The following is a 13,209-nucleotide window of genomic DNA, read 5'->3' on the forward strand; positions in this document are numbered from 1 at the left end:
CAGGTGTGCCCATGAGGCCCCAAGTAAGTGTGGGTGTGTCTGGTTGAGCAACTCACCTTGTTCTTCTCTCCAGTCATCGTCTCCAGCTTAGCCTCCTGGCCAACTGTGAACGAGTTGACCATGACTTTGGTGTCTCAAATCAAATCAAATTGTATTGATCACATACACATGGTTAGCAGATATTCATGCGAGTGTAGCAAAATGCTTGTGCTCGTTCTAGTTCCGACAGTGCAGTAATATCTAACAAGTAATCAAACAATTCCCCAACAGCTACCTACTACACACAAATCTAAAGGGATGGAATACATACAAATAAATATTTGGATGAGCAATGGCCGAGCGGCATAGGCAAGATGCAATAGATGGTATAAGATACAGTATATACATATGAGATGAGTAATGTAAGATCTGTAAACATTATTAAAGTGGCATTGTTTAAAGTGACTAGTGAGTCTCTATGTAGGCAGCAGCCTCTCTGAGTTAGTGATTGCTGTTTAGCAGTCTGATGGCCTTGAAGCTGTTTGTAGTTTGCCCCCGGTGATGCATTGTGCAGACCTCTGGAGAGCCTTGCGGTTGAGGGCGGTGCAGTTGCCGTACCAGGTGGTAATACAGCCCGACAGGATGCTCTCAATTGTGCATCTGTAAAAGTTTGTCAGGGTTTTAGGTGACAAACCAAATTTCTTCAGCCTCCTGAGGTTGAAGAGGTGCTGTTGTGCCTTCTTCACCACACTATCTGTGTGGTTGGATCATTTCAGTTTGTCTGTGGTGTGTACTGTACGCCGAGAAACTTAAAACCTACCACCTTCTCCACTACTGTCCCTTCGATGTGGATAGGGGGGTGCTCCCTCTGCTGTTTCATGAAGTCCACAATCATCTCCTTTGTTTTGTTGACCTTGAGTGAGAGGTTGTTTTCCTGACACCACACTCCGAGTGTCCTCACCTCCTCCCTGTAGGCTGTCTCGTCGTTGTTGGTAATCAAGCCCACTACTGTTGTGTCGTCTGCAAACTTGATGATTGAGATGGAGGCGTGCATGGCCACGCAGTCATGGGTGAACAGGGAGTATAGGAGGGGACTGAGCACGCTCCCTTGTGGGGCCCCTGTGTTGAGGGTCAGCGAAGTGGAGATGTTGTTTCCTACCTTGACCACCTGGGGGCGGCCCGTCAGAAAGTCCAGGACCCAATTGCATAGGGCGGGGTTGAGAACCAGGGACTCCAGCTTAAGGATGAGCTTGGATGGTACTATGGTGTTGAATGCTGAGCTGTAGTCAATGAACAGCATTCTTACATAGATATTCCTCTTGTCCAGATGGGATAGGGCAGTGTGCAGTGTGATGGCGATTGTATCATCTGTGGACCAGTTGGGGCGGTATGCAAACTGAAGTGGGTCTAGGGTGTCAGGTAAGGTGGAGGTGATATGATCCTTGACTAGTCTCTCAAAGCACTTCGGGGCGATAGTCATTTAGTTCAGGTATCTTTGCCTTCTTGTGTACAGGAACAATGGTGGCCATCTTGAAGCATGTGGGGACAGCAGACTGGGATAGGGAACGATTGAATATGTCCGTAAACACAGCCAGCTGGTCTGCGCATGCTCTGAGGATGCGGCCAGGGATGCCGTCTGGGTCAGCCACCTTGCGAGGGTTAACACGTTTAAATGTTCATCTTGAAGTGGTCTCCATTCTGCTTGATCTCACATACATCTCTTGGCAGACCTAAGGGTTGAGAAGGAACGTGTTAGAAGGGGGTGGGGCAGTACACATGGAACTACAGTATGTATACAAGCAATTAGTTATTATTTTAAACATTGTAAACCCAACTTTACAGCCTATGGCAATGGTGTGCTGGTTCCCTTGGGATTACAATACAAATATATATGCTTTTCTAGTTTGGATTTGTAGTGAAGACATCTTTAGATTTATGAATAACCGTAGCTAAGGAGCACCATAGTTCGATTATGAATAAGATAGAAAAACTCAACTGACCTAGCAGTAATTTTTGGTGCAGGCATTAAGCCATTGGATACAATAACCATGGCTGACTGTTGTATCCAATGTTTAAGACCACAAATAACAATAGCAACCCTGTGTTTATAAACGCATGCTTTTGTGACACAGTCGATGCCACGCAGCGATACCGGCCAGGAAGGTTGAGGGTTCGCCGAATACCATGGACAAGTTCACCCTGTTTCACTAGGCCTACACTACGATCAAACCCGGCTGCAGACAATGATCAGCTCGGGGGAAATCAGATTTTCAACATTTTGATACCATATTTATATTTATATTAAATATATGCAACGAATTTTCAATTCAATATCATGGTTTGCGTTTTCAACATCACAATAAATAGAATATGTAAATCTCAACAAACAGTAAATACATCCCTTCCTACCTTGTAGGCCTACCCAATAACAAATGCTTGACAATCTCTGAATGTCATTCAACTTTTGGTGTTTTGTAACAGATGTCTCTTTCCATTCATCAAATGGCCGCTTCATAGTTTGGATTGATTGATTAATTGATTGAATTTATTTGTCAGATAATATCAAAATGTGGTTGTGTCTCTTATTAAACTCCTTTGAATGCAGTTTGCTATAATGACCAGCAGGTGACGCTTTAGAGTAGATATTTTGAAACGTTAGGCACCAGATTGACCTCTTTACTTCGAAATTCGAACTCTGGTGTTGCACCAATACAGTTCCCCAGGTCATCTCGTAGCTACAGTACGCTACTTCGGAGCTATTTCTTGTTATAGCAAGCGGACGGTAAATAATCATAATTTTAAATTTTATGAACTAGATGCGATAGTCAGCAGCATTGAATTTACCTAACCATAATTGATTTCAAATAAATAAGCTATAATATGTTTTTTCAACAGTAGTTTACAGTTATGTTTTCTATTATGCTATGTATTAATAATGTAATTTCCCATAATTAAAAAATTAACATGAACACATGTTTTTGAAACTGCAGTAGGCTGACTGTTATGCATTATAATAATGTTATTACATTATAGTCCAATAGTCACTTATGAACTGTTGATCCGTGTGCCCAGATAGATATGTCTGCCCTTGCATCCTTATTGTAAATTATTCTGTCAAATTGCTACAACAATGAAGCGAACATAACCCAAAGGCTTATCATCATACTATTTTTCATCATACTTCTCTCTGTTTTGACTACTGACAGGTGTCAGATATGCAGTACTGCAGCACGCGTGGTGGTGTCCAGGGTTGGAACTTTCAGGATGTTTTGTTATCGGGATATGCGCCAGACGGGGGGATGTTCATGCCTGAGACCCTCCCCACCCTGACCCCTGATACCTTGAGGTCCTGGAGCTCCCTGTCCTACCCCCAGCTAGTGACGGAGGTCTGCTCCCTGTTCATCCCTACAGAGCTGATCCCTCGAGCAGACCTGGACGGTGAGACCTGGAGGGTTTGGGTAGCTGAGTGACACGTTGATGGATTGATTGATGGTTGGAAAATATGGTACAGTTAGGTGTAAAGTGAAGAGGGTTTGGCACTTGTTTTTTTTCACATCTGGGTATATATCAAAATGAAGCAACTCTGTTCATGTCCCTTACTCACCGCTTTTCCTTCACTCTCTCTCTTTTGCGTGATCCTTCTGCCCATCTCACTCTCTCAATCTCACTCTTTCACTCCTCTCTCTCTCTCTCTCTCTCTCTCTCTCTCTCTCTCTCTCTCTCTCTCTCCCTCTCTCCCTTGCCCCAGGCCTGGTGAGTGCGGCCCTGTCTGGGTTCGCCGTGCCGGGGGTGGTGAGCTTGGCCAGGCTGAAGGGTGGGCTGTGTGTGCTGGAACTCTTCCACGGTGAGACCCTGGCCTTCAAGGACCTGGCCATGACCTGCACCGTGCGCTTCCTCGACTACTTCCTGCGCAAGGAAAGCCGGCGCGCCATCGTATTAGTGGGTGAGAAGGGGCACTTTGGGCAGCATTTGGAGTGTTTACATGTTTAGTTACATGCTAGGTCTATTATGTTGATGTATATTACATCTTACGTGTTAATAGTGTCCTCCTATCCTCTTCCCTCTCCCACGCTGCGGCCTACCTTCCTAGGCACATCTGGGGACACGGGTGGTTCAGCCATCCACAGTGCGAGAGGCCTTGGTGGGGTAGACGTGGTAGTGGTGTACCCCCGGGGCCGCATAACTCTTGTGCAGGAGAAACAGATGATCACCTGCCTGGAGGACAATATCCATGTGTTTGCAGGTTAGAGAGAGGGCCAGATAGTATGAGGGAGCAATATTCTAAAGTGGCTTCCTCTTCTTGCCCCCTTCTTTGATAGTGAGAGATGATGGCCATATCATGGGAAAATATAGGAGTTTTAGCCTTCAGTAATAATGATCTTACCTTATCCTGTGATAAGATGGTATCATTGGTATGATAACACAACCCAAATTTTTCTCCCCTGCACCACTAGCGGATGGCAGTTCTGATGACATCGACGTGCCCATCCGTCGACTGTTTTCAGACCAGGAGCTGGTGAAACAACACAGCCTGATGAGTCTCAACTCAGTCAACTGGTCTCGTGTCATGGTGCAGCTGGCACACTTCCTTTATGCCTACCTGCATGTGAGTGGGCTGGAGCAGGCAGAGACGGGGGCACCCCTACCCGCCTTGGAGATGGTAGTGCCCACAGGGGGGGCGGGGAATATCGCCGGTGAGAAGTTTTACAATTACACAGTGTTTCCACTACTTTTTCCCATTTGTGCCCCTTTTTGGATATATTTTTTTGATTAGAGATATATTTATATTTCTTCCCTACTTTTTTGCTCAAAGAGGAAAGGAAACTAAGCCGTTTGAGAGTATTGGAACATAGCTCATGTTTTTCTCTGGTTTTCCTTAATCTCTCCTCTCTTCATTCTTTGTCTGTCTCTCTGTCCCCTCTCTCAGCCGGCTGCATTGTGAAGCAGATGGGGATACCGCTGTGCCTCGTTGCCATGACGAACGCTAATGACATAGTGCACAGGACTGTGCAAAGTGGGGACTTTTCCATGGCAACCAATGTCACGCAGACCATGGCCCCGGCTATAGACATTCAGGTGCTGTGCGTGATGGCTCGTCACTTTGTTTAAGGTTTAAGAAGTGTGTGTGTGTACTGTGGCTAACACTGTGCTCTCACCCCAGGACCCCTATAACATGGAGCGTGTGTTCTGGCTGCTGTCTGGTAGAGATGGAGCCCTGGTAAAGGGCATGATGGAGGAGTTTCAGCACTCTCACAGACACACTCTGCCTGAAGCTCTCCACAAACAGGTCAGATGCATGAATACATAATTTACATGTTCTTGTAGAAAGATAAGTGCCCAGTACCGTTGGTTGTTGAATGTTCTCTCTCAAATCACCACACATACTTATCCCCCCCCCCTGACATCTCAGTCAACCAGACAGGTTCTACAGGCCTTAGTTTTGTCACACCTGGACTACTGCCCAGTTGTGTGGTCAGGTGCGGCAAAGAACGACATAGGCAAATTGCAGTTGATCCAGAACAGAGCAGCACTTATTGTACTTAGATGTACAGTACCTGTCAAATGTTTGGACACACATACTCATTCAAGGGTTTTTCTTTATTTTTACTATTTTCTACATTGTAGAATTATAGTGAAGACATAAAAACTATAAAATAACACAAATGTTATCATTTAGTAACCAAAAAAGTATAAATCGAATCAAAATGTATTAAATATTGTAGATTATCAAAGTAGCCACCCTTTGCTTGATGACAGTTTGCAAACACTTGGCATTCTCTCAACCAGCTTCACCTGGAATGCTTTTCCAACAGTCTTGAACGAGTTCCCACATATTCTGAGCACTTGTTGGCTGCTTTTCCTTCACTCTGAGGTCTAACTCATCCCAAACCATCTCAATTGGGTTGAGGTTGGGTGATTGTGGAGGCCAGGTTATCTAATGCAGCACTCCATCACTCTCCTTCTTGGTCAAATAGCCCTTACACAGCCTGGAGGTGTGTTGGGTCATTGTCTTGTTGAAAAACAAATGATAGTCCCACTAAGCGCAAACCAGATGGGATGGTGTATCGCTGCAGAATGCTGTGGTAGATATGCTGGTTAAGTGTGCCTGGAATTCTAAATAAATCCCTGACAGTGTCACCAGCAAAGCACCCCCACACCATCACACATTCTCCTCCATGCTTCACGGTGGGAACCACACATGCAGAGATCATCCTTTCACCTACTCTGCGTCTCAAAAAGACACTGCGGTTAGAACCTAAAATCTCAAATTTGAAACCATCAGACCAAAAGACAGATTTCCACCGGTCTAATGTCCATTGCTCGTGTTTCTTGGCCCAATCAGGTCTTTTCTTCTTACTGGTGTCATTTAGTAGTGGTTTCTTTGCAGCAATTTGACCATGAAGGCCTGATTCATGCAGTCTCCTCTGAACAGTTCATGTTGAGATGTGTCTGTTACTTGAATTCTGTGAAGCATTTATTTGGGCTGCAATTTCTGAGGCTGGTAACTCTAATGAACTTATCCTCTGCAGCAGAGGTAACTCTGGGTCTTGCTTTCCTGTGACGGTCCTCATGAGAGCCAGTTTCATCATAGTGCTTGATGGTTTTTGCGACTGCACTTGAAGAAACTTTCAAAGTTCTTAAAATGTTCCGGATTGTAGCTTCCCGGAATTGACTGACCTTCATGTCTTTAAGTAATGATGGACTGTCATTTCTCTTTGCTTATTTTAGCTGTTCTTGCCATAATATGGACTTGGTCTTTTACCAAATAGGGCTATCTTGTACACTACCCCTACCTTGTCACAACACAACTGATTACTCAAACGCATTAATAACTTCTTATGGCTGCATCCCGCTAACAGCCAGTGAAAGTGCAGGGCGCCAAATCAAACAACAGAAATCTCATAATTAAAATTCCTCAAACATACATGTGTCTTATATCATTTTAAAGGCAATCTTGTTGATAATCCCACCAAAGTGTCCGATTTCAAATATGCTTTTCAGCGAAAGCACTACAAACGATTATGTAGGCACCACCAAACCACAATAAGCACAGCCATTTTTCCAGCGAAATATAGCAGTCAGAAAAAGCAGAAATAGAGATAAAATTAATCACTAACCTTTGATGATCTTCATCAGATGACACTCATAGGACTTCATGTTACACAATACATGCATGTTTTGTTTGATAAAGTTCATATTTATATCAAAAAATCTGAGTTTACATTGGCGCGTTACATTCACTAGTTCCAAAAACATCAAGTGATTTGCATAGCCACATCGTTTCAACAGAAATACTCATCATAAATGTAGATGATAATACAAGTATACACATGTAATTATAGATATACCTCTCCTTAATGCAACCGCTGTGTCAGATTTAAATAAAAAGCAAACCATGCAATAATCTGAGACGGCGCTCAGAACAATAGCCAAATTAGCCGCCATGTTGGAGTCAACAGAAACCAGAAAATACATGATAAATGTTTCCTTACCTTTGATGAACTTCATCAGAATGCAGTCCTAGGAATCCCAGGTCCACAATAAATGCTTGATTTGTTCGATAATGTCCGTTATTTATGTCCAATTAGCTACTTTGGTTAGCGCGTTTGGTAAACAATTCCAAAGTCACAAAGCGCGTCCACTATAATGTGACGAAATGTCCAAAAGTTCCATAACAGTCAGTAGAAACATGTCAAACGATGTACTGAATCAATCTTTAGAATGTTGTTAACATACATCTTGAATAACGTTCCAATCTGAGAATTAGATTGACTTCAGTTGACCGATGGAACGGAGCTGCCTATCACGTGAACGCGCGTGGTCAGCTCGTGGCAGTGGTGACTAATTCCTGTCTCCTTCGGCTCCCCTTCACATTAGAGTCATCAGACAAAGTTCTATTGACTGTTGACATCTAGTGGAAGCCGTAGGAAGTGAAAACTCATCAATATCTTGCTGTAATTTCAATGAGAGCTTGGTTGAAAATCTGCCACCCTCAGAAAAAATCCAAACAGGAAGTGGAACTTCTCAGGTTTTGCCTGCCATATGAGTTCTGTTATACTCAGAGACACAATTCAAACAGTTTTAGAAACTTCAGAGTGTTTTATATCCAATACTAATAATAATATGCAAATATTAGCAACTATGACTGAGGAGCAGGCCGTTTACTCTGGGCACCTCTGTGCACCTTTCATCCAAGCTACTCAATACTGCCCCTGCAGCCATAAGAAGTTTTAAGGAAAGAAATTCCACAAATTAACTTTTAAGAAGGCACACCTGTTAATTGAAATGTATTCAATGTGACTACCTCATGAAGCTGGTTGAGAGAATGTCAAGAGTGTGCAAAGCTGTCATCAAGGCAAAGGATGGCTACTTTGAAGAATCTCAAATATAAAATATATTTTGATTTGTTTAACACTTTTTTTGGTTACAACATGATTCCATATGTGTTATTTCATAGTTTTTATGTCTTCACTATTATTCTACAATGCATAAAATAGTAAAAAATAAATAAAACCCTTGAATGAGTAGGTACGTCCAAACTTTTGACTGCTACTGTACATGGAGGGCGAATGCCAGTAACACACATGTCAATATCTCCTGGCTCAAAGTTGAGGAGAGATTGACTGCATCACTATTGGTCTTTGTACCAGGTGTTGAAGGTACCGAACTGTCTGTTCAAGCGGTTGGCACACAGTTCGGACACTCATTGGTACCACACAAGACATGCAACCAGAGGTCTCTTCACAGTGCCCAGGTCCAAAACAGACACTGGGAAACACACAGTATTAAATAGAGCCATGACTACATAGAACTCTCTGCCACCCTAGGTAACTCAAACTAGCAATAAAATCGGATTTTAAAAAATCAGACTGCACGACGGGGACTGTGAAGAGAAAAACAGACATTTTTATGTATTTCTTGTATTGTATTTTGCATTGATATGTGATGCGTGGTTGTCTCGCCTGGCTATCTTAAGATGAATGCACTAGCAGTGGGTCGCTCTGGATAGGAACATATGCTCAATGACTAAATTGTGATGTAATTGTAGTGCTATGTACACTGAGTGTACAAAACATTAAGGACACCTGCTCTTTCCATGGCAAAGACTGACCAGGCCAATTCAGGTGAAAGCTATGATCCCTTATTGATGTCACTTGTTAAATCCACTTCAATAAGTGTAGATAAAGGGGAGGAGACAGGTTAAAGAAGGATTTTTAAGCATTGAGACAATTGACACATTGGATTGTGTGCCATTCAGAGGGTGAATGGGCAAGACAAAATATTTAAGTGCCTTTTAACGGGGTATGGTAGTAGGTTCCAGGTGCACTGGTGCGTGTCAAGAACTACAATGCTGCTGGGTTTTTCATGCTCAACAGTTTCCTGTGTGTATCAAGAATGGTCCACCATCCAAAGGACATCCAGCCAACTTTTATAATTATGTATTTTTTATTTAACCTTTATTTAACTTGACACAACTGTGGAAAGCATTGGAGTCAACATGGGCTAGCATCCCTGTGTACCATAGGCTTTAGCATTCACTTCAGAAGACATAGGACCCTAGAATTATATGGGTCACATGGGTTTCTATCACAAGCTGTCGGTTTGTATCTTTGGATAAGACCTTTTACAGCCAGAACTGGCAGCTGAGGCAGCTGAGAGGGACTTTGGTCTCATAAAGATGATGTCAGAGGTTGTATGACTCAGCTCTGTTCCTGCTCTGTTCATGCATCGTAAGGTAAGANGAGGGACTTTGGTCTCATAAAGATGATGTCAGAGGTTGTATGACTCAGCTCTGTTCCTGCTCTGTTCATGCATCGTAAGGTAAGACACATATACAGTACACACATAAACACAAAAACTCATCCATAACGTTTATATATTTCAGCAACATCTCATGGTGAGTTTTAAGCGTGTGTGTTTTGGTATTGGAAATACTTGAGACCCGAGTTGACTTGAAACATGCAACAATGTGTGTGTGTGTCTGTGTCTGTGTCTCTTACCTGTTACCTGTGTAGAGTCCATTCCCTGACGAATTGAGGCTGTTCTGAGGGCAAAGGGAGGTGCGGGGGGTGCAACTCAATATTAGGAAGGTGTTTTTAATGTTTTGTACACTTGGTGTATATTATGTATTTTATTTGTTGTTGTGATTTGTGTTTGGACACCAGGAAGAGTAGCCTCGGCAGCAGCTAATTGGGGATCTTAATAAATACTACTCCTCCCCTGCTCTCTCTGTCTCCAGTTGTCTCAGGTCCTCACAGCAGGTGCAGTAAGAGATGAGGGGATAGTGGAGACCATGCAGAGATGCTGGAAGGAGAACCAGTATCTACTATGTCCGCACACTGCAGTGGCTGTGTGGCATCACTACCACTGTCCCCCCACTGCAGGGGTCAACAGGTAAGAGACACAGACACACACACACACACTTTTAGTATTTTACTAAATAAACACATTTCTTAGTTGCAGGCTCAATCATTTACATAATGCATCATGGCTGCATACCGAATACCGCCGTCTAGCTCACAATTTTAAACACATTCCCCTGTCTAGGTGTTGCATAGCAACGGCCTCTCCGGCCAAGTTCCAGGAAGCGGTGCAGAAGGCAGGGCTGACCCTTGACCTCCCTGAGGCAGTGCGGGCTCTGGACAAGATGTCCACTCGCTACCTGGCCCTGGAGCGGGGCCAGGACTGGGGCAAGGACTGGGAGGGCAGGCTGAAGCAACACATCCAGGCTATAGGCTCAGCCAGGCAACGTGGAGTGGCCTACTACTCAACTGTGGAGTGTAACTAGTTATATAAGAAATTAGGCTTATGGATGCACACTGATAATTCAGATGGAACTGTTAACAGTCATTTGCCATGGATTATCAGAAATAACGAACACTTATTAACCAATGCGATTGTTTCATAAAGTGGATAATAGACCACTTACTGCTAATACCAGCAATAACTATGTCTACAGTTAGATGTTTTATTTACTGTCTTGAAGAGATCAGTTTTATATGATCAGATATTGTTACAGTATAAGAAGATTGTTTATTGTATACGTTTGATCAGAATTCAGATCAAATGGTGTAATTGTCAAATGGTGTGTTTTGCAATCAAACTTCTGCACAATTTATTGCCTGACCATAAATGCTGACAATAAAAGTTGCAGAGGCAATCATGTGTGCAGGAGTAATTACAGTAAATGATTAGAACGGAGCTATGATTAGGTTTTTATTCCCATCACTACATGTAAGAGAGACAGTGTGGTGGTGTGCATGATGCCCGTCAATATTGCCTTAAGAAATTTCCTGTGTACCATAGGCTTTAGCATTCACTTCAGAAGACATAGGACCGTAGGTTTATATGGGTCACATGGGTTTCTCTCACAAGCTGTCGGTTTGTATCTTTGGATAAGACCTTTTACAGCCAGAACTCCTGATCTATTGTACTGTCAGGCAGCTGAGAGGGACTTTGGTCTCATAAAGATGATGTCAGAGGTTGTATGACTCAGCTCTGTTCATGCCTTCTGTCCATTGCTCGTAAGGTAAGACAGAATCATAAAACACGGGACGAAATGTTAAAACTGTCCATTGTGCCAATAGATGGTATGCACTCACATGAGATTTGCCGTGATGTTGACAGAGTGGCATGGGAGGTTTATTTTTAGACTGGGTTAAGATGTCAATTTTGGACATATCCTCAGTAGTGTGCCTTCGAATCAGTGGGTGTTTCGGCCTTTAATCACTAAACACCCTCATCAAAGGTGGCCAGCTAAAGGGTGATCAAGCCTTAGCTTGTGTCCATGCCCAATTAAGATTTCCCACGGGACTTGCAAGGCAGGGGCGTCCTCTTCCTGAGCCAGCCCTACAGCTGACCGCATACCTCATATGCCCTCCTCAAGTTGGAGGGTCTGAATTGGGTTCTCAGGTGGGGGTGGGGGGTCATGAGTTATAGCCCAGCAAGGGTCCTTCCGTTTGATCCAGATCCACTGGCTGCCTCTTTCAGCTGCTTGAGAAACTGCTCTGACGGTCTGCCGCAGAGCCTGTCCATGGATTCCAAGTTCTTTCAGCAACCTGATGGTGGAAGAAGCCACGAATCCTCTGCATCCCACTTCAACTGGCCAGACTTTTGCATTCCAGCCACGCTGAGTTGCGTCTGCTGCCAACTCTGTGTAACGCAGTTTCTTACGCTCGTAGGCCTCTTCAACAGAGTTTTCCACGGGACTGTGAGCTCTATGATGTACACAGCCTTTCGTGAGGGGACCAGAGTACAATGTCTGGCCTAAGGTTGGTAGAAGCAATCTCAGGTGAAAAATGAGTTGTTGGCCAATATCGACAAGCATCTTCCAGTCCCGGGCCATGCCTAGGTGTCCAGTTTCTGGCTTTGTAGGAGGATGCTTGGGCTTTTCTGTCCCTCCGGATGAATGTTGTTGTTTTGACGGGATTGCTTGTTTTTGGAGGTAATGAATTGGTTGCACTCCTCTTGGTCTCAAGTGCCGCAGCCAGGCTCTTGAGGACCTGATTGTGCCTCCAGGTGTAGCGGCCTTGTGAGAGGCTGGTCTTGCAACCTGTCATTATATGCCTGAGAGTCGCTGGAGCTGGGCAGAGGGGGCAGGTCGGGTCCTTGCCATACCATTGATGTAGGTTTTTTGGTGATGGAAGCACATCATAAACAGCTCTTATGATGAAGCTGATGTTGCTTGCCTCCATTTGCCAAAGCTCACTCCAGTTGGTCTTTCTCCTCTCCAGGCCTTCCACCATTGCCTTGTTTAGCAAGAGAGACAGCCTTTGCACTTCTTGCAGTTCCTCCTGTCTGCGCACCTCCTCGACCACCAGCTTCCTGCGTTCAGATTGTTGTTGCATTATGGAACGTTGGTTTGCTTGCTGCAGGCCAAAGCTCCTCTTCCATGCTGGATATTCCCACAATGTCTTGGTGTCTCAGGGCTTGATGTTGCTTGCTGCACAGCCTTGGATGATGTCCATTACCGTCCAGTTTGTAGGGGAGGTGCAGCCTTGCTAATGGTCTGGTCTTTGGAGTCCTTCAATGTCATCTTGAAGTCTTACTTTAGAGCACTTGTACTCCTCCGTTAGACTTGTAAGAGGTAGTTCAAGGACCCCTTTGCCATAGAGGCCGATGTTTACTCAGGCATCGTGGGACACCCAGCCTTTTCTTCACGTATGAGGTAATGGTTCGCTCCATCTTCTCCACTGTTGTTATTGGGACCTCATAGACGGTGAGTGGCCA

At 44.1% G+C, this 13,209-nt stretch overlaps 1 protein-coding gene across 1 annotated transcript; it reads left to right on the forward strand.

Moving 5' to 3' along the window:
* Window positions 1-2,674: 2,674 nt before the first annotated feature.
* On the forward strand, window positions 2,675-11,140 carry thnsl2 (threonine synthase-like 2). Its single transcript, XM_023983958.1, has 9 exons — window positions 2,675-2,761; window positions 3,186-3,417; window positions 3,728-3,922; window positions 4,070-4,222; window positions 4,434-4,673; window positions 4,907-5,055; window positions 5,141-5,266; window positions 10,220-10,374; window positions 10,528-11,140. The coding sequence occupies exons 2-9, from the start codon at window positions 3,195-3,197 to the stop codon at window positions 10,766-10,768; spliced, it is 1,482 nt and encodes a 493-aa protein (XP_023839726.1). The 5' UTR covers window positions 2,675-2,761; window positions 3,186-3,194; the 3' UTR covers window positions 10,769-11,140.
* The last annotated feature ends 2,069 nt before the right edge of the window (window positions 11,141-13,209 follow it).

This window comes from Salvelinus sp. IW2-2015, linkage group LG4q.1:29 (assembly GCF_002910315.2).
Source record: "Salvelinus sp. IW2-2015 linkage group LG4q.1:29, ASM291031v2, whole genome shotgun sequence".
Classification (NCBI taxonomy): domain Eukaryota; kingdom Metazoa; phylum Chordata; class Actinopteri; order Salmoniformes; family Salmonidae; genus Salvelinus; species Salvelinus sp. IW2-2015.

What these genes read in the sequence shown, in the direction of transcription:
- thnsl2 (XM_023983958.1), top strand. Translation starts at nt 3,195, where the DNA reads ATGCAGTACTGCAGCACGCGTGGTGGTGTCCAGGGTTGGAACTTTCAG. An exon ending in GGGGGCGGGGAATATCGCCG is followed by an intron (nt 4,674 to 4,906) that starts GTGAGAAGTTTT and finishes CCCCTCTCTCAG; the next exon opens with CCGGCTGCATTGTGAAGCAG. An exon ending in CTGAAGCTCTCCACAAACAG is followed by an intron (nt 5,267 to 10,219) that starts GTCAGATGCATG and finishes CTCTGTCTCCAG; the next exon opens with TTGTCTCAGGTCCTCACAGC.